Here is a 19762-nt window from a genome sequence, read left to right as displayed (position 1 = left end):
ATGTTGGCTGTGTGCTGGTCGGCATCGACATGCCCCTGACGCGATTCGAGGTATGATTCCTGGACGAGTTGTGGCAAAAAGTGGACAATGTGCGCGTCATCCCATTCCCATCCCACCGTGATTTCGTGGGTTCGGGGAATATCGGTAAGGGCAAAAAGTCCAAAGAAAAGTTGGGGCTCGTCGGAGCGAGACTCGGCAGGAGGCGTGTCGGCGTGTTTGCGAGGCAGAGCAGACAAGGTGAAAGATGGAGCAGGCGACTGCGCTCTTGAGCTGGCGTGAGAGCGAGCCGAAGGTTGACCGGTGGGATCAAAGAGGATGGGACGAAGGACAGCATTGGGATGACAGCTGTATCGTGCGAAGCGGGCTTCGTTTCCGAATCTGCGAGCGTCAATGGCGAGGTTGAGGGGGGGTGGAAGAAGATGGACGTGGGGCTTGGTTGCGCCCAAAGCGGCATACTGGTTGATGGGGTTGTTGCGGTATGTGTCGGCACTGTAAATCTCGCCACGGAGCTCAGAGATGAAAGCACCGGCAGGAATGGAAGCTTCAGCGAAAAGACCATGCATGACGGGTCTGGAAAAGGCGCGTGAGGCACACCAGGAGCGTTGTGGCTCATCGGCCGAGTTGTTGACGTAAAGAAGGTTGGTAAAGACACCTGCCGAAGCAGATTCAGAGATGTGCCTGACGTACGTTCTGCAAGCAAGATCAGCCAAAGAAGGACCGGCAAGTTCGACAGGGACGCATTCTTGACCAACGGCAGAGATAGCGAGGGGCTCTGCGTCGGGACCTGGAGAGGCAAGCGCGAGCGGGGAAGAGGAAGGTGATGAGGGCAAAGTGGAGGAGGAGGAGGAGGAGGAGGAGGGAAGAATTGAATCGAGATGCGAGGGTTTGGTGCTGGTGGATGCTCGAGGTGCTGTGGGAACGAGGAGGCGACCGGCTGGACCAGGAACGGCTTTTAGTGGACTTGCGTCTTCCCAATCCAGTATGGCAGTGGCAAGGGTATCGAGTATGGAGGGGTCCACGACAATGTTTTTGGCGATGGGGGTGAACTCGACGTGCCAAGCCTCGAGTTGGTCTGCGAGGTCGAAAGGGTCCTCTGCGCGGTCGTGAGAGCTGCCAGGGGTGAAGACGCCGCGAACAGGAGTTGAAACCGACGAAGGCGTGTCATGGCCTCTACGAGACGCTTTGGGACCTCTGCGTTGCTTGCCGCCTCTGTGTGCGGTGCTTGCGCTGGCTGCACTGGCTGGAAGCTCTGGGACGACGAATTGCGTGTTGGAAAGGTCGAGTGCCTGGCTGGGTTTGCGTGCACGAGCGGCTGTGGTGGTTGATGGTGAGATGGAGGAGGAAGAGGAGGAGGAGGAGGGCTGGGGGTTTTGGTGAAGTGTCAAAGAGGGCACATCGGCAGACAGTGCAGAGGTAAGCGGATGTGCAGCGCTAGTGGGCGAGGAAACAGCGTCTTGGGGGAGATGTGAATGGGTGTAAGTGGTGGTGGAGGCGAGCGCTTGTTGGTGACGTTTGAGGTTGCGATCCATGAGCGCCTTTCGGGCCTCGTTGTTCTTGCGCTTCTGCTGGTGCGCTTGGGCAAAGACGACGTCGACAGGACGCGGTTCGCACTGCTCGCAGAGGTACTCTTCGGGTACCGAAGCCTGTGACATGCCGAAGCAAGCGCAATGTTGCCATACAAGACACCTATCACACTGGATGGTGAAGCCGTCGTCATCGTCGCATCCACATATACAGCGAATGACGCCCGCTTCTTCGTCGACGGTGCCTTGGTCGTCGTCGTCGTCGTTCTGAGCAGCTTCGTCGTCTGGTAAGACGGGATGGGAGGTGGATTGATGGGTGGGCATGGTGGACAAGGCTGATGACGATGGAAGCGGGTGCACAATATCGGAGGGTAACGGACCCAGCTGCGAGTTGGATAAAGATGACGATGCGCCGCCTCTGCCAACTGGAGGAGGGTCACGGGCAAAGACGCCCATCGCAGGCGGCTTAATCATGACGAGAGGGGATCGTGATCGCTTCGGAAGCAGAGGAAGGGAGAGCTAGGACGACTGTGGCAAGGGGAGATCGTGTCGAGATGAAGCATTCAAGCGCAGATGGCACCATGCGCAGCGGATACCATTCTGCTTGAGATGCGAGTGGGGTTGGTGCAAGAGCAAAAGCCAAGGGTGGGAGAAAAAGATGTGAAACTGAACCCACGTGTGCTTAGGAGGACGGAGAGTGGTTGATGTGTATGCAAAGAGAAGGGCGATGATGGTGGTAGCGTAGCAAAAGGCGATCCATGGTGATGCTCGATGGTTGGCCAAAACGCTTTGAGCTTTGGGATTTGCGATGCGGTTCGATGCGAAGCTGTGCGATGGGGTGCGATGTGATGCGATTTGAAGAGGTCCACCAGAGCAAAGCAGAGAGTCGGTGCAAATCCGAAGTGCTCTTTCTCTCTCACACAGTCTCCCCACTCCCGCGACTCGGCGGGGCCGAAACACAGAGAGACACCGCAGACTCAATCTGACGCAACTCGCGACTCTTATAAAATGCGTCTCTCGAAGCAAACCAATTCACCATTCACCTTCAAAATTTACGATCTGTAAACACAGAGAAAAGTTTCGATTTTTAAATAGTTATCAGACTCGTGATTAATGATTCACGATTCAACTTTGGATGGTTTATTTATTTTTTATTAATATTTTCATGATTCGTGATTCACTTTGGTCGACGACTCAGCCATCCACGATTCGTGATTCACAATTCGTGATTCACGATTCACATACACTCGTGACTGAGTGTATGCCTCGTGAGTCTGACTCGCCCTCATGACTCAAGCACGAACCGTGGAGGCCGTGAGCGTGAAGACCAAAACACGAAACGTGGATCGAATCACGAATCACGAATCATGAATGTCAAGCCAGCCATGTTAGGTCTCGCTAAGATGGCCTAGCCAAACTGCGTCAACTTTTTCCGTCATCCTGTTGAGAAGATTCACGATTTTGTGGTTGACGCAGCTCGCACCGACACTTTGCGTCGTCGTCCTCCTCCTCCTCATCATCGCCAGTCATCCCGGGTCGACCCTTGCTGGTGCAGTACAAGCTGGATACCATCTCCAACATAAAGGCACATATCGCTTCGCTCGATTGCTGGCATCCACGCCGCCTCTTTGTTCCAGCAGCTCCATTTCGATTGTGGCATCACAGCCTTGAGTTCAACCCAGCCCCTGGTCTGCTCATCTTAGACCCACTCACACTCCACCACCCGCTTCGTTGGCTTGCAGATCGCACTTTACCTCTTCATCACCTTCCCTTTTCACACGACCTACCCACCTCACTGCAGCAGCCATCATGCCCCCCAAAAAGCCAGACCTCTCTGGCTACCAGTACTCTGCGCTTTCGTCTCTCGTCATCCATGCCGACCGTACACATCGTCGGCCCGACGAACCATCCGGCGAGGCCGAGTCGCTAGCTGGTCGCATCAACATCCGCGATATGGGTACAGCCGTCAAGTCACAAGGCGTAAAGAATCTCGACAAGAAGCGCAAAAAGGCACAAACAGACGATCAACTCAGTCAACCACTTGCCAAGCGTCAAGCTGCTTCGGCCTCCTTCTCACATCAAAACACCTACACCGACATTCTTCAGGCCACCGCAGAACTCGAAGGTCTGCGATACAATCCAAAAACAGCAGAAACCAGAGACATTTACGAACTCATCCTCGGCATCGTCCATTCAGCATTAGGCGATCAAGCCCAAGATGTTCTTCGTTCTGCTGCAGACACTACCCTCGAGATTCTCAAGGATGACAATCTCAAAGACTTGGAAAAGAAAAACGAGATTGACGATATCCTCGGACCGCTTACCACCGAATCTTTCGGCCAACTTGCCAATCTCAGCAAGAAAATCACCGACTACGATCAAACAGATCACGACAATCTCACTGCGAACAACGACGCCAAGCTCGACGAGATCGACGAGAATGCCGGTGTGGCCGTCCTCTTTGACGACGAAGAACAACAGGAAAGCGATCACGACGGCGTCAATTATGTTGTACGTGACGATAGCGACGATTCCGATGCTTCCCAAGACGAAGACCCACACCCACGCCAACGCCAGGAGGAGGTCAAGCGCCAAGCATCCGATGCACAAGATGATGCCGACACCGACGACGACGAGCAAGATGCGCTTCTGATCGGCTCCAGCAACTTGGCCGCCAACGCCGATTCCAAGCAACACGATCCCACCCACGTCAGTCCGCGCGACATTGACGCCTTCTGGATCCAACGACACATCTCACACCACTACCCCGATGCATACGAGGCCAGCGAAAAGGCAGACAGTGCCTTCGACATTCTTTCGGCCGAATCCGACGTTCGCGATTGCGAAAACAGCCTCATGGAGCTCTTTGACTATGACAAGTTTGAGCTCGTTCAGCTTCTTACCAAGAACAGGGATGCCGTCGTCTGGTGCACTCGTCTAGCGCGCGCCGATGACGATGAAAAGGTAAATGTCCACGTCGCAATGCGAGAAAAGGGCGTCGCTTGGATTCTCAAGGCATTGCAAGGCGACGTCGCCAACCCAAGCGGTGCTCTGACTAACAGCAATCCACCCAATCCACTCGCGCCCATCGATCTCGAAGAGGCACAACGCAAGGCCAAACGTCTCACCTCGCGTGCCACCATTGCTCCCGGATCCACAGCACAGCCAAGGCGCGGTGTCGATCTCGAGGCCATGGCATTCACCCAGGGCGCTCATCTCAACACAAATCCAAAGGTCCGCTTGCCAGAGGGGAGCTTCAAGCGTACCAAGAAGGGCTACGAAGAGATTCACATCCCTGCACCGCCCAAGAGGACCATAGCCCAAGCCGACCTCGTGCCCATCACCACTCTACCTCAATGGGCTCAAGCTGCTTTCCCCGGTGCCACATCGCTCAACCCCGTTCAGTCACGCTGCTACCCCGTCGCGTTTGGCTCAGATGAACCCATGCTCTTATGTGCACCCACAGGCGCGGGCAAGACCAATGTCGCCATGCTCACAATCCTTAACGAGATCGGAAAATGGCGCGACCAAGCTTCCGGAGAGATCGAGCTTAATGCTTTCAAGATTGTCTACGTTGCCCCCATGAAGGCGCTTGTTTCTGAACAGGCGGCCAACTTCCGCGATCGTCTTCAGTCTTATGGCATTGTCGTCAATGAACTCACCGGAGACAGCCAATTGACCAAAGCACAGATCGCCGAGACGCAGATCATTGTCACCACACCGGAAAAGTGGGATGTCATCAGCCGCAAGAGCACCGACACGTCCTACACCAACCTTGTTCGCCTTGTCATTATCGATGAGATCCATCTGTTGCACGACGATCGTGGCCCTGTGCTCGAAGCCATCATTTCGCGAACCATTCGCCGCATGCAACAGATGAACGATCCCGTCCGTCTCGTCGGTCTTTCGGCTACTTTGCCCAACTATCAAGACGTCGCCACCTTCCTCCGTGTCAACCCCAAGACCGGTCTTTTTTACTTTGAAAGCAATTACCGTCCATGTCCGCTCAAGCAAGAATATGTCGGTATCACTGAAAAAAAGGCAATCAAGCGCTTGCTCATCATGAACGAGATCACCTACGAAAAGACGCTCGACCAAGCCGGCAAAAATCAGGTGCTCATCTTTGTCCACTCGCGCAAAGAGACGGCCAAGACGGCCAAGTTTATCCGCGATCGAGCCATGGAGCAGGATACTCTCAACCGTTTCTTGCCTCCCTCGCCTGCCAGCCAGGAAGTGCTTCGCTCCGAGCTCGACAATGTCGTCGACGGCGATCTCAAGGATGTGATTCCGTATGGGTTCGGCATCCACCACGCTGGTATGTCGCGTCTCGATCGCGAGCTCGTCGAGGCGCTCTTTGCCGATGGTCATCTTCAGGTGCTCGTCTCTACCGCAACCCTCGCTTGGGGTGTCAATCTTCCGGCACACACCGTCATCATCAAAGGCACACAGATTTACAACCCAGAAAAGGGCCGCTGGTGTGAGATCACACCACAAGACATGCTTCAGATGCTTGGACGGGCTGGTCGGCCGCAGTTTGACACCTTTGGCGAAGGTATCATCATCACCAACCACTCTGAGCTGCAATACTATCTCAGCTTACTCAATCAGCAGCTACCCATCGAGTCACAGCTCGTCTCCAAATTGGCCGACAATCTCAATGCCGAGATTGTGCTGGGCACCATCCGCAACCGGGACGAGGCGGTGGCCTGGCTAGGCTACACGTATCTATACGTGCGAATGCTGCGCTCCCCAACGCTCTACAGCGTCACAGCCGATTATGCCGAAGATGATCCTTTCCTCGAGCAGAAGCGCGCTGATATCGTTCACACTGCCGCTGCCTTGCTGGAAAAGTGCGGATTGCTCCGATACGAGCGACGCACCGGCAACTTTACCTCCAACGAGCTCGGACGCATCGCATCGCACTACTACATCACTCACGACAGCATGGCCACCTATCATCAGCAGATCAAGCCGCACCTTGGACCCATCGACCTCTTCCGCATTTTTGCACTCTCCAACGAGTTCCGTCACCAGGTGGTGCGACAGGACGAGAAGCTCGAAGTGGCCAAGCTGCTCGAACGCGTGCCCATACCCGTCAAGGAATCCGCCGACGATCCGATCGCCAAGGTCAATGTTCTTTTGCAATCATGGATCTCGCAGCTCAAACTCGATGGATACGTGCTTGCAGCCGATATGGTCTATGTCACTCAGTCTGCCGGCCGTATCCTGCGTGCCATATTTGAGATCTGCCTGAAGCGCGGCTACGCTCGACTGAGCAGGCTGGCTCTCGATCTGTGCAAGATGGTCGAGTCGCGTCAGTGGGGCTCGATGACGCCTTTGCGTCAATTCCGTGGCATACCCGCCGATCTCGTCCGTCGTCTCGAGCGCAAAGAATACCCGTGGAATCGGTTGCGCGATCTCGAGCCAAACGAAATCGGCGAGCTGATTGGAATTCCCAAAGCGGGTCGCCTTGTTCACCGGCTCGTCCACCAATTCCCGCGTTTGGAGCTTCAAGCTTTCTTTCAACCGCTCACACGCTCCTTGCTTCACGTCCAACTCACTATCACGCCTGACTTTCAGTGGGACGAAAAGGTGCACGGCGGTGCGCAGTCGTTCTGGATCATGGTGGAAGACGTGGATGCCGAGATCCTGCACTACCACGACCAGTTTCTCCTTCTGCGCAAGTATGCCGAGTTGGAACATACGGTCACATTCACGATCCCAATGACTGAGCCCATTCCGCCCAACTACTTTATCAGCGTCGTCAGCGACCGATGGCTTCATAGTGAAGTGCGTCTGCCGATTTCGTTCAAAAACCTTATCCTTCCGGAAAAGTTCCCGCCTCACACGCCATTGCTTGATTTGCAGGCACAACCAGTCTCGGCGCTTAACGACGGTGCTGCCGAGCAGCTGTATGTCGAGTCGTTTTCGCACTTCAACAAAGTGCAGACACAGACATTCCACGCTCTGTACGGTAGCGACGACACGGCGTTTGTCGGAGCACCCACAGGAAGCGGCAAGACAGTATGTGCTGAGTTGGCACTGCTGCGTCTCTGGAAGGACGAAGAGGCGGGTCGTGCAGTCTGCGTTGTCCCGTACGACTCGATGGTTGCACCACGCGTAGCCGTATGGAAGGCCAAGTTCGGTTCGTATCAGGACGGCAAGGAGGTGGTCGGACTTACCGGCGAGACGAGTGCCGATCTGCGGCTTCTCGAGATGGCCGACGTGGTTGTCTGTACACCAGAGCACTGGGATGTGCTCTCGCGTCGCTGGCGTCAGCGCAAGAACGTCCAAAACGTTGCGCTGTATGTGTTCGACGACATCCACATGATCGGCGATTTGCGCGTTGGTCCAACATACGAAATTGTTGCTTCTCGCGCACGCTTTGTTGCTGCACAGACGCAGAACTCTACTCGCATTATTGCACTCAGTGTGCCACTTGCCAACGCGCGCGATCTGGGAGACTGGCTCGGAGCTCCGAGCGGAAGCGTATTCAACTTTGCTCCCAGTGCAAGGCAAGTGCCGATGGAGGTGCATATCAAGACTTTCAATGTTGCGCACTTCCCAAGTATGATGATCGCGATGGCCAAGCCTGCGTACCTGGCGATCATTGAGCATGCCGAGGATCAGCCGGTGATTGCGTTTGTTCCGAGCAGGAAGCAGGCCAAGTTGACAGCGGATGATCTGCTCGCCTACGTCGTAGCTGACAGCGACCGAGCGGATGGAGAGAGTGAGGATGGCGAGTCTCGCTTTCTCAACATTGAGATGGACGACCTCGAACCACATCTGCAGAGGGTCCAAGATGGCGATTTGCGAGAGCTGCTCGCGAACGGTATCGCGTACTACCACGAAGGTCTCACGCGCAACGACCGTCGAATTGTCGAGCGACTCTTCTCCGCCGATGCGATCCGAGTAGTCGTCGCGAGCAAAGAGACCGCCTGGAACATTCCACTGAGCGCGCACCTTGTGCTCATCATGTCGCTGCAGACCTACGAAGGTCGTGAACACCGGTACGTCGATTACCCTCTTCCTGACGTGCTGCAAATGGTCGGTCGATGCACCGTGCCCAACTCTCATGGAAGCTCACGCCTTGTGCTTCTCTGCCAAGCCACACGCAAAGACTACTTCAAGAAATTCCTCGCCGAGGGCCTACCCATCGAATCGCGTCTAACGTCGTATGCACAGGACTTTTTCAATGCGGAAATCGTCGCTCGTACCATCGACGACAAACAGGCTGCTGTCGACATCCTCACTTGGACACTGCTCTACCGACGTCTGCAACAAAACCCACAAGCGTACAACTGTCAAGGGAAAAGCATGCAGCACATTGGAGAGTTTTTGTCGGAACTGGTTGAGAACACGCTCGCGGATCTGGAGAACAGCAAGTGCATCAGCATTGAAGACGAGATGGACGTCTCGCCGCTGAATCTGGGCATGATCGCGAGCTACTACAACGTGAGCTACGTGACGATCGACGTTTTCAACATGTCGTTAAAGGAGAGGACCAAGATGCGCGGATTGTTGGAGATCGTTAGCTCGAGTGCCGAGTTTGAAGATCTACCGATTCGACAGCACGAGGATGTTGTATTGCAACGCATCTACGATCGGTTGCCGCTAAAACTGGATCGGTTGGATCTGCTCTCTCCGTACCATAAGGTGTTTATTCTGATCCAGGCGCATTTTGGGCGGATGACTCTGCCTGTCGACTTGGAGGCGGATCAACGATGGGTGCTGACCAAGATTCTGAATCTGCTCTCGGCGTGTGTCGACGTCATGTCGTCCAATGCGTTCCTCAACGCCATTGTGGCGATGGAGCTTAGTCAGATGGTGGTTCAAGCGTGCTGGGAGAAAGATTCCGTGTTGAGGCAGGTGCCTGGATTTACAGCTGATGTGGTTCAACGATGCCGTGCACGCGGGGTCGAGGATGTCTACTCTTTGTCCGATCTCTTGGCTGATCTGTCCGAGGCGGAGAGGGATGATCTGCTGCGAATGGACAAGAAGCAGGTTGCAGCGGTAGCGCAATTCGTCAACAACTTCCCCTACATCGAGTTGAGCTATACTATCACCACGCCGTTGGAACAACGTATTGCGAGCGAACCCATCTCGATCGCTATCCAGCTCGAGACGGATACCGAGACGGATACCGATCACGAACAAGCTCTGGTGGCCCGAAGCAGTTTCTACGCCTCGCGCAAACTCGTCCAGTGGTGGATCGTAATCGGCGATCCTGGAACACGAACACTGTTAGCGATCAAAAAAGTGACCATCAGGAAGACGTTGGAGCTGAGTCTAGAGGTGAGCTTGACCCAAGGTCGACACGAGCGATTGAAGATCTGGTTGGTTTGCGATTCGTACATGGGTGCGGATCGCGAAGTCAACGTGGACCCGGTCGATGTGGCTGAAGGCGTCGAATCCGAGGATCAAGACGATGACGATGATGATGACGATAGCGATGACGAGCAAGAGCATCACTAGTTTAGTTACACTTACGCCTACCTTTTCTCGTCAACTCTCTTTCCGGCATGAAATCCGATCCGGTTCATTCCACTTTCACACGTCTCACAAATACTCACGTCTGTCCGGTGCGAAACTTGCGCTTACTGTGCACTGTGTCGTTGCTAGCTCATACTGAGCCGCACCCGTGCAGTTGAGCGTGGCTTGTGCACGCGGACGCTAGACCATCTGAGGTCCAACTACCATGTCTGAAGCCTTGTGAATGCACATCGTGCATGTGCTGTGCAATTCGTGCTTTGCCCCGTGTGTGCGATTCGTGATCCATGCTCGTATCTGTTTTGCTGCACTGCAGCCATACAAGCGCTTTGTTCGAGCCACATCAATCACATCACGCTAACGAATCACGGTCCATATCCATGCGAGACGACAGGCTCAAACGTGCCGACGCTGCTGAGACAAGACATCCCGCGGAGCCATCCGAAGACACTTTGCTTGCTGCACGCCTCAAACATTGGAACATAGAAGCGGGTCAAACATTGGAACACAGAAGCGTAAACAAGAGGTATCTCCACGACCAATCAAGCCGATGGTTAACAAGACGAGAAAACGAGCCGACGAGTAGGCTAGCCAAGCCGAAAGCTTCGAACACTGTATGCGAGGGGAAGGATGAGGCACAACAAGCGAGATGAGGTCGAGGTCGAGGTTTCGCTTCACATGTAGACCTTCTTGATATCAGCCTCGTACTTCTTGATGATATCTTTCCTGGACAACTTTTGCGCTGCCGTCATGGCCAACTCTTCGTGAACAAGTAGCACAGTCTGGAGCATCTCGAGGTTCTTGAATCCCACCTTCTTTCCGGCGGCGTTGACGTCATCCTTGACAATCTTGGCGACCTCCCTGTTCTTGCAAAGCTGCTCCAGGTCATCGCCCTTGATACCAGCCTTTTGCACTGCCGCCATGAGGTTGTCTTCGCGTGGGAAAATGATACCCATGGGCTGCTTGGCGTCGCTGTTAGCGTGGACACAGATGTTGGAGACCAGGTTGGACGACTTGTATGTGCTCTCTAGACGCTCGATGGCAATGTATTCACCACCTGAGAGCTTGACGAGGTTCTTCTTACGATCGATGATGGAAAGTGTGCCGTCTGCATTCCATTGACCCACATCGCCGGTGAGGAACCAACCATCCTCAAACGACTCCTTGTTGACGTCCTCGCGCTTAAAGTAGCCATTGGTGATCGAGGGACCGCGAATCAGCACCTCGCCCTGAGGAGGATTGTTGGTGGAAAAGTAACCGGCATCCGGAACGTCGCGAAGTTTGGCCTCGATCGCAGGTACAATGCCACCAGAGGGGCCGTACGAGTAGAAGTCGGGGTGGAGGATGGCGGTCATACCGCACGATTCGGTGAGGCCGTAGCCCTGCAAGAGCGTCACAAGGGCATTGTTGAGGAACTCCTGGGTTTCCTTGGACAGAGCGGCACCGCCCGAAAGTGCGATACGCAGACGTCCGCCGGTTTGCTCTCTGACCTGCTTGAAGACGGCCGAATCGACGACCGAGGAGAGGAGGGGCAACTTGTTCTTCTTGATGGTCATGGCACCGTTGAAGACGGACTTCTTGACGGATCCACCTGCGTTGACCTTGGAAAGGATGCCCTTTCGAATGAGCTCCCAAACGGCGGGGACACCAATCATGATGCTCGGACGGAACGCCTTGATGTCACCGTCGCAGTTGCGCACCGATTGCTGGGTGAGCGTCTTGACCTTTCCGTAGCCCATGGTGACACCAACGTGAATGAAAGCGCATTCGACGATAAACTCGAGGATGTGGGCGAGCGGCAAGTAAGCGAGAAAGGTGTCGTCGGGCTTGAGAAGATCGCCAATGTGAACCTCTACGGCAGCGATCGAGGCGACGAGGTTGCCGTGGGTAAGAATAACGCCTTTGGGAGCACCCGTGGAGCCAGAAGTGTACATGATGCAGGCAACGTCATCTCGAGTGGGGAGGTGACTGTCGGCAGGACTGGCCTTGCCCTGCTGCCAGAGTTCTTCGATGGTGAGTAGCTTGCCCTGACGGGCGGATACGACATCGAGCACCTTGGTGAGGTGCTTGTCGTCGGGCTTGCCGTCGTAGATGACATACTTGACGGTTTCGGTCTTGTCGATGACGTTGGCGAGCGTGGGGAGAAGCTCTGCATTGGTAAACACACCGACGACTTCGGGTTCGTTGAGCGAGTGCTGGAGACCTTCTTCGCCGAGGGTCTCGTAGGCGGTACAGAAGGGGATGGACTGACGGAAGCAGGCATGAGCCATGTTCTGCCAGTTGATGGCGGTAGCAGCATAAATGTTGAAACGAGTCTGTTTGGAGAGACCGAGGTTGACGAGACCGCTCGAAGCGTACTGAATGCGCTCTTCAAACTCGTTGTAAGTAATATACTTGTAGTCGGAGAGCTCGTAGTACTGCCAGGTCTTGGTTTCCTTGACCTCTTTGCCGTCGACCGTCTTTGTGATCTCCTTCTGCTCGTCGTGCATTCGGACTACGTCTCGCCATCCCATGATGGGCTTGTTGGGGAAACCTGTTCAAGCCGAGCGCATGGCGCCGTCGGAATGGGTCAAACAAAGGACCACAGCAAAGCGGATCAGAGGTACGAACACGGCGGGCAAGGATGAAAAAGAGTGTCAGTGGGCTGAATCGGAGCATGCTCTGTTTGGAACCAGGTAAGCCGGTTGCCGAGAGAGGCCGACACTTACGTTCCTTGGCCTTGATGAAGACGTCGGCCATTGTGTTGATGCCATCAGCAGGACGTTCGAGCATGCGATCAGGGGCCCTGTAGGAGCGCCTGATCTTGGTTTCGCCCTTGTTAGCAGGCGTGTCGATCTCGACACTAGCGGTTTTGGGCATGTTTGCGGATGGGTCAAGTTGCTACTCGACGAAACAAGAGGGTGAGAGGATGTACCAAGTGTGTGAGGCAAGTGGAAAGAGCTCGACACAGCGACCGAGAAGCAGAGATGGTGGTAGAACTGAGCGAAGCAGGGTTGGATGGGTGGCCAGCTTGTTGGGAAAGGGAACGATGGACAGAAAATGGCAAGGGGAGGAGGAGTAGCACGGATCAACTTAGTTGGACGAGACTGACTGGATGACGCGTGTTGGAGCTCATGCACAATTTCAAACGAATTGTGGATCGTGCGTGAATCGTGAATCGTGAATCGTGAATCGTGAATCGTGAATGGGGAATGCTTGGTCGCTTGCCAAGCGGAGAGATGTGACCCATCTCGGTGACAGACTGATTCTGAGTGCTCTTTCGATGGTACATTCAAGCGTGTGTTTCGGTGCCTTGTGCCTCGATCAAGTCAACACTTTCGATTTCAGCCGAGACAGAAAGAGAGGAGAGAGAGAGAGACCTACAAAAGGAGGCGGCCTGGTTCAAGCTCGAGCCGAGAAAGAGGCGCCAACTGCGCTGAGTTGCGATGGCGCAGCCGAAGGAGAAGGGGCTCAAGCCAAGCAAAATTGAGAGCCGTGCGCGCACCAATCTGTGACATCAGAGACCAATAATGTTAATCGTGAATCAATCACAATCACGAATTATGGATTCACGATTGAGGCGTGAATATGACTTAGCACTCGTAAGTTGACTGTAATAATCCCTCGTGAGTTGGGTGTGAGTCGAATTTGAAACTCGAACAATCACGAATGACGAATTTTAGGTTGCAACAACCAAGGAAACCAAGCAAACGAGCAATCACGAATCGTGAATAACAGGACAGAGAAAGACGTGAGAGTCGTGAGTGGTTGTCCGCTTCTTGACTTGACAAACTCACAGGCTCCCCAGCAGTCATCGTCAATGAGATCTACAGGTGATATTGAGCTTCCCTCACAGCTCGGCATCCTATCCATGTCTTGGCTGACCGCTCGCTGTGCCAACAACTCATGATGGCAGACCATTGCTCGTGTAGATAGGCAGCATCGCGTCTGTGGTCGAATACGTTGCAAATAGCAAGGCATGTAACTCCTACTCACGACTGATAGCATGTGGAGGCCACCCACAATCTCCCCGCTTTTTGAGAGTGCTTCTGTTTGACGGAGCAACTAAGTTACTCTGACTGTGAATCACGAATGTTCCAAGCTTTGCCTTTTCTTTTTGACTCGAGTGAGTTTTATTATTGATGCATCTGCCCCCGTCTATCTTCACGCTTTGTTCGAGGTGATGTCAAGCCAAGAAAGCAGTTCATTGCCAAGCATCCCAATGGCTGTGATCAAGCTGAAGCTACTGTAACTTGATTCAGTTCAGGTAGCCAGCTTCAGTTTCTTGCTGCAAGCTCATCAAGCGTCAATTCTATTGTCGGTTCACCCGAGAAATCTTAATGAGCAACGAGCCAGAAACATGCTCGCTTGTCAGTTTCGTCGTTGCAGCAGCAGCACCATTACCGTTTGCCGCTCTCTCTCCAGACGTCTCCGCCCAACCTGCCTCTAAGCGAGGTGCGGTTCCAGCGCGTGTCTGAAACGTATGCGCTTTGGTCCGGCTCCGCCTCTCACGTTGCATTTCCGTAGCCGACGATGCCGTTTATGTTTCTCGCGGCCCTAACTTAACTCGCGTGAGTAGCATCTCGCTGCTCGTCTCACCATCTCCTGCTCTTCCTGCTATGTAATTGACCGGCAGCAAACCATGCCGATGCGAGCACTGAGCGTCTGAGTCGCATCCAAGCGTCATGATTTGGTCGCTGTGGCGCGCGCTACAACTACCATCTCCCACTCCGGTTATCATTGCCATTCATCCGTGTCCATCTTGGGTCTCAGTCACCTAGACAAGCGCTTTGCGCGAACAGAACATGACGAGCTGACCAGGCGATGACCATCAAGATGCCCAGATAACCCCAACTCTGTCACTCGTAACTTGGACAAGCGTGTCTTTGGGTTTGTTTTATTCTTGGACTCACGACACATTCATTTCACACGCTATATTCTAGCGTAAGGGTTTCGAGGCGATGACGATTCACGATTTTTACGACTCTCGTGTCTGTTTCTCTTCACGCTTTGAACAGTCGTGAGTCTGTGAGTTGGAAATTCACGGCTCGTTATAAGCAATGTTAGGCCGTATATTTTATATCTTGGAACGCCGCCATGGAAGACTCTCGCACGGCATAGTTTTCTCTCTCTCTCTCGAATTCGCGCTTCTGCGTTGCTCTGTCGCCATGGACAAGGACGATTCAAGTTGTAAAATTCTAGAAAGCGGTGTCGATTTTCGAGCAACAGACACGACAAGCACAAAGTCATGAGTGAGGAGACTCGTCACTGTCTTCTCGTCAACAGGGTCTTTGACGTCCGACGTTGTGCAACGCGTCACTAGCAGTCACAGAGTCACCAGCGGTCAATCGTGAATGCAATTATGAACATCATCTAGCGCGCATACACCAAGCAAGATACAGTAACTCTGATCCACGAATCTTGAATATCTCATGAGCTTGTAGCTCTCATCGTCGTACTTCAGAAGTTAATTCGCATACACCGGCACCACCACGTAACATTCAGAACCACCGCCATCGGAGCCCATTCGCACCAACCTGCTCACTGGACCATCGCTTGCTTCCGCCCTCGCGTCCGTCCGCCATGCTTTATACCGACGGCGAAAAAGTGCTCTGCTTCCACGGTCCACTCATCTACGCTGCCAAGATTCTCAAGGCTGAAAAATGGACAGGCGAGGAAAACGTGACGGGTCAAGTGGGGCCTCACTACCTCGTTCACTACGATGGCTGGAAGAAGACGTGGGATGAATGGGTTCCTGAAACGCGCTTGCTCAAGCACAACGACGAAAACTTGGCGCGAAAGGCGACGCTCCAAGAAGCCGCCAAGGCGGGTTCGCTGATCTCTTCGGCTGAAAAGAGCGCAGCTTCAACGTCGGCTGCATCCTCGCTCAAGCGCGCCAAAGACTCGGAGCTTCCTGATAGGAAGAGCGCTTCTCGTGGCACAAAGCGCAGTCGAGAACATGTGGAAGCCGAAGAAGAGTTTCTCAAACGTCCCGAGGTCAAGATCTCGCTACCAGACGAACTGAAACTGCAACTCGTCGACGATTGGGAAAACATCACCAAAAACGGCCAGCTCGTACCTCTCCCGCGCAATCCATGCGTCAAAGACATCCTGGACGACTACCGCAAACACTACCTCGCCTCGAAACGTTCCGACCCATCTAAACAACGCAGTCCACAGCTCGTAGATGAAGTGCTCAAAGGTCTCAAACTCTACTTTGACCGTTCGTTGGGTCAGAACTTGTTGTACCGCTTCGAACGCGCCCAGTACGTCGATTACCGCAAGAAGAATGGTCCAAAGATGGGAGACGGTGATGTAGGAAATGCGCGAACTGCCAATGGCAGCATGGGTGGCGAGATGGAACCGAGCAATGTGTATGGAGCAGAACACTTGTTACGCCTTTTCGTTACTCTGCCCATGATCATCGTTCACACTTCCATGGACGCCGAGTCCATCAGTCTGCTCAAGGAACACCTCGCTGAATTTTTGTCGTAAGTTGTTTCCGCAGCCGACTTTTTTCGCTTATACAAACCATGCGCTCGCTCACGCATCCATAAACCCTCTCCTAACCGTTTGCATCTTCCAGATACATTGTCAGGGAAAAGCACCGCCTCTTCGTACGCGAGTACGAGACCGCCTCACCGGCATATCACCGCATCAGCTCCACATGATCTTGCTCCATCACTTGACGCTTTACTGGAATGCCATAGCTGAGCCATATTCTGTGACACTAGCTTACTTTGATCTTTATCATTGCATCGCATCGCTGATCGCATCCGATTTTGCATGTCCTTTTACACTGGACAGCGACGCACTTTGTGGTTGTCGGGGAGAAGAAACGGCTAGTAATGTCGAATTGCGGCTGGTGCTCTCTATCTTGGCACTGACCCAAGCATCAAGGGATCAAACGCAAACACATGCTTAGCGCAGAAACGTGGTGGTGCAAGAGCGCATTCATTCGGCTTTCAAGCGTATTCATGCTTCTCTCGATAGCATGTCGATTGACTTGAGTCTGTCGAAACGTATCTATTGCGCTTGCTCTCCCTATACCGACAGCAACCAAGTTGGAGATCAAGTCAAGTCGCACACAGACCGGCGCTGGTCATGTATCCATAGTCGTCAGTATTCGGTCAAGCACGTCTGTACCAACCAAGACTTGAAACCGCTCCGCTAGCCCTGCTCTCGGCGATTGCTGGGCATCTTTGCATAAAATGTCACCACGTAATCTTGCCCACAGCCCTTTCTCGTACCGCACCGTATCGCAAAATCAAATGGTGGAACCCCGCCAAACGTTGCGTAGCCAGATGTGCTCGGACAGAAGCCATGCATGTGTCCTCTGAGCCGAAAAGCAACCGTACACATCAATTCTTCAATTCTCAACAAACACAGACCTCCTTTCGTACACATTTCCTCGACGATGGAGTCCCTCGTCTCAAACCCATGGGAACCTTTCGTTTTCAACATCATGGCTACAATGGCAAAGAGAGGGAATCGAAGTAACATCTGTGACTTGAGACGCACGGCTAGACAGACAAAAGCGCAGAATGGAGAGAGACGTTGCAAGTAGCCCGATCGGCGACCTGACAAGGAGGAGAAGAAATGTACGAGTTGATGCGAGACCGAGCAAGTCGAGCCTTTATACGCCATTTCCACAGAAAGCGATCATTGAGGTTTGAAATTGTCCCGCGGCCGCACGCCTCTGCACATCTCTGAGTCAACGCGCGAGCCCAGCTTGGGTCGGCCCTCATTCTGAATTGTCGAAAGCCAAGAAAGAGTTGAGCTCTTTTAGTTTCGCAGTGAGAAACCTTTCTTCTTGGTCGCCTGCGAAACCTTTTCGGGCGTGAGCGGACGGCCGCTTTCGAGTCTGCGACGTTTCTCTTCGAGCTCTTGCCTCTGCTTCTCGAGCGCATCGCGCATCTCGCGATGGCGTGCGTAGAGCTCCTCTTCGCTCTGCTTGAGCTTGGCCTCCTTCTCGGCCACCTTTTGCTGGAAGACGAGCTTCATCTCATTCTCCATCTTCCTCAACCTTGCCTCGTGGATAGCGCGCTCCTCGGCCATCTTGGCTGCTGGGTTGACTTCCTTGAACACCGAGTGGTCCTGCGTGACACCCAAGGCAACCAGCTTCTCGCTTCGGTACTTTTCGTAGAGCACGTTGTTGGTATGCTCCTTGAGCTCCTCCATGTGTGTGTGGATGAGCATCTGTCGCAGCTTGACAAAGTCGCAGTGCTCTTCGTTGTCCACCTCAATCACACCCCAAGGGTAAGCTCGGCCGCGTACGCGTCGTCCATCGGGCGTGTCAATCTCGGTATTGGAGCCCACCACGGCGAAAGGCACCTTGCTCGAGATCTCTTGGATTTCCAGAAGCGTCTCCTCGTCTTCCATCTCGTAAATGGGTGCGTGGAAGATTTCAATCTTGTGGTGTGCAATATCGTTGAGGATCCTCTGCTTGAACGAGACAATCTCCTCGTCGGTCAGCGTGTCCGACTTGGCGATGACGGGGATCAGATTGACTTTTTGGTGCAATCGTCGCATGAACTCAATGTCGATGGGTCGCAGACTGTGGCCGGTGGGCTGCACAAAGTAGATGCAGGCATGAACACGGTTGTCCTGTAGCTTGTTGCGGTTCACACGGTTCTCCTGTTCGAGGTAGTTGTCGAAGCGCGATTCGATGTTTTCAACGATCGGCTTCCAGCTGAGGGAAACGCACAATGGCACCGAGGAGTGGATCAGAAGATCGAGCAAGCGTCAGTTTCATTCGGATACGATGCTCGGCGTGGACGCCCGGAACTTCAAGCCACTTGCCACGCGAGCTTCAAGGTGGTAGATGCTTACCTCTCGTCATTGTTGATAAAGTCGCCAAAACCTGGAGTGTCGACGACGTTGAGCCTCAAGCGAACACCGTTCTCTTCAATATCTGCGGGTGACGACAGCGGGAAAATCAGTGGGGGGGAACCAAGTTAGTGGGGGAAGCCAAACCGTATCGCTATCGACAAGTAGCTGTCAACATACCCGAGCTAATCGACTCGATAGCCACCGTCTTTGGACGTTCCTGGTGAGGAGGTGGCACCTCCTTGCGAGGGTAGAGTGTGGTGTTGAACAGCGTGTTGATGAGTGTCGACTTGCCGAGACCCGACTCTCCGACGACCATAGCAGTAAAGTTGAAGCCTTTGCGCACACTTTTTCGGTGCACCTGATTGGGGAGGTTGGCGAAACCGACATAGCCCATGAGCTTCTTGCGACCAGCAGCAATGGCACCCGCAGCACTGCCGGTCTGTGCGGGTGCTGCCGCATCCACGTCGTGAGAACCTCCGTTCATTTTGTCTAGATTTGGATGTAGAGATGTGTCGATGCTGTTGTGCGCTGATGGTAGTGATCGGTATATATCAATCTGATGGATCAAGCCGAGGTTGAAGCCGAGATGGGCAGCCGAGATGAACCGTGGAACAAGGGCCAGTGGTGGGGGTCACGGATATGACACAGCTTCAGGTGCAACAATGTAGGTGCGAGTCAGTTCGATACGGACCGAATGATGCGAACGACAACGAGCAGGTATGAGAGGCTTGCGTAGGAGGCGCAGGAGGCGTAGGAGGTGCGTGCAGCGGTGACAAGCTGGCGTATGTGCGAGGTGGGACAAACGAAGGATGGAGGAGATACAGGCGAACGTTGGGTTGAGAGAGCAACAGCTCAAGCAAACTTAGGTCAAACCGACGCCAATGCGCAAAGCACCGCTCGCTCACTCGCTGCGCTGGTAAGCAGGCAGCAAGGCCGGG

The 19762-nt window shown here is 53.8% G+C and overlaps 5 protein-coding genes across 5 annotated transcripts in view; 2 read left to right on the top strand and 3 right to left on the bottom strand.

Moving 5' to 3' along the window:
• Nucleotides 1-1997, bottom strand: part of UMAG_15082 (uncharacterized protein) — a gene marked incomplete at both ends in the record, with an annotated part of 5815 nt that extends 3818 nt beyond the window's left edge. Inside the window, one exon of the mRNA XM_011392060.1 lies at nt 3-1997. Within this exon, the coding sequence (XP_011390362.1) occupies nt 3-1997 (1995 nt within the window). The remainder of the gene's footprint in view (nt 1-2) is intronic.
• A 1335-nt stretch (nt 1998-3332) lies between these two features.
• UMAG_03738 (putative ATP dependent RNA helicase) lies at nt 3333-9998 on the top strand (the record flags this gene model as incomplete). The annotated part of the gene is made up of 1 exon (XM_011391892.1): nt 3333-9998. One exon carries the CDS (start codon nt 3333-3335, stop codon nt 9996-9998), a length of 6666 nt encoding a protein of 2221 aa, XP_011390194.1.
• Nucleotides 9999-10687: 689 nt separating this feature from the next.
• Nucleotides 10688-12872, bottom strand: UMAG_03737 (uncharacterized protein; the record flags this gene model as incomplete). The annotated part of the gene is made up of 2 exons (XM_011391891.1): nt 10688-12546; nt 12722-12872. 2 exons carry the CDS (start codon nt 12870-12872, stop codon nt 10688-10690), a joined length of 2010 nt encoding a protein of 669 aa, XP_011390193.1.
• A 2703-nt stretch (nt 12873-15575) lies between these two features.
• UMAG_10504 (uncharacterized protein) lies at nt 15576-16663 on the top strand (the record flags this gene model as incomplete). The annotated part of the gene is made up of 2 exons (XM_011392025.1): nt 15576-16483; nt 16579-16663. The coding sequence occupies 2 exons, from the start codon at nt 15576-15578 to the stop codon at nt 16661-16663; spliced, it is 993 nt and encodes a 330-aa protein (XP_011390327.1).
• Nucleotides 16664-17777: 1114 nt separating this feature from the next.
• UMAG_10503 (putative cell division control protein CDC3) lies at nt 17778-19308 on the bottom strand (the record flags this gene model as incomplete). The annotated part of the gene is made up of 3 exons (XM_011392024.1): nt 17778-18684; nt 18825-18906; nt 19002-19308. The coding sequence occupies 3 exons, from the start codon at nt 19306-19308 to the stop codon at nt 17778-17780; spliced, it is 1296 nt and encodes a 431-aa protein (XP_011390326.1).
• Nucleotides 19309-19762: the final 454 nt, after the last annotated feature.

The sequence above is a fragment of the Mycosarcoma maydis genome, chromosome 10 (assembly GCF_000328475.2).
Source record: "Mycosarcoma maydis chromosome 10, whole genome shotgun sequence".
Taxonomy (NCBI): domain Eukaryota; kingdom Fungi; phylum Basidiomycota; class Ustilaginomycetes; order Ustilaginales; genus Mycosarcoma; species Mycosarcoma maydis.
Note: the sequence above shows the minus strand (reverse complement) of the source record. Positions and strands in the feature narration are given on the sequence as shown.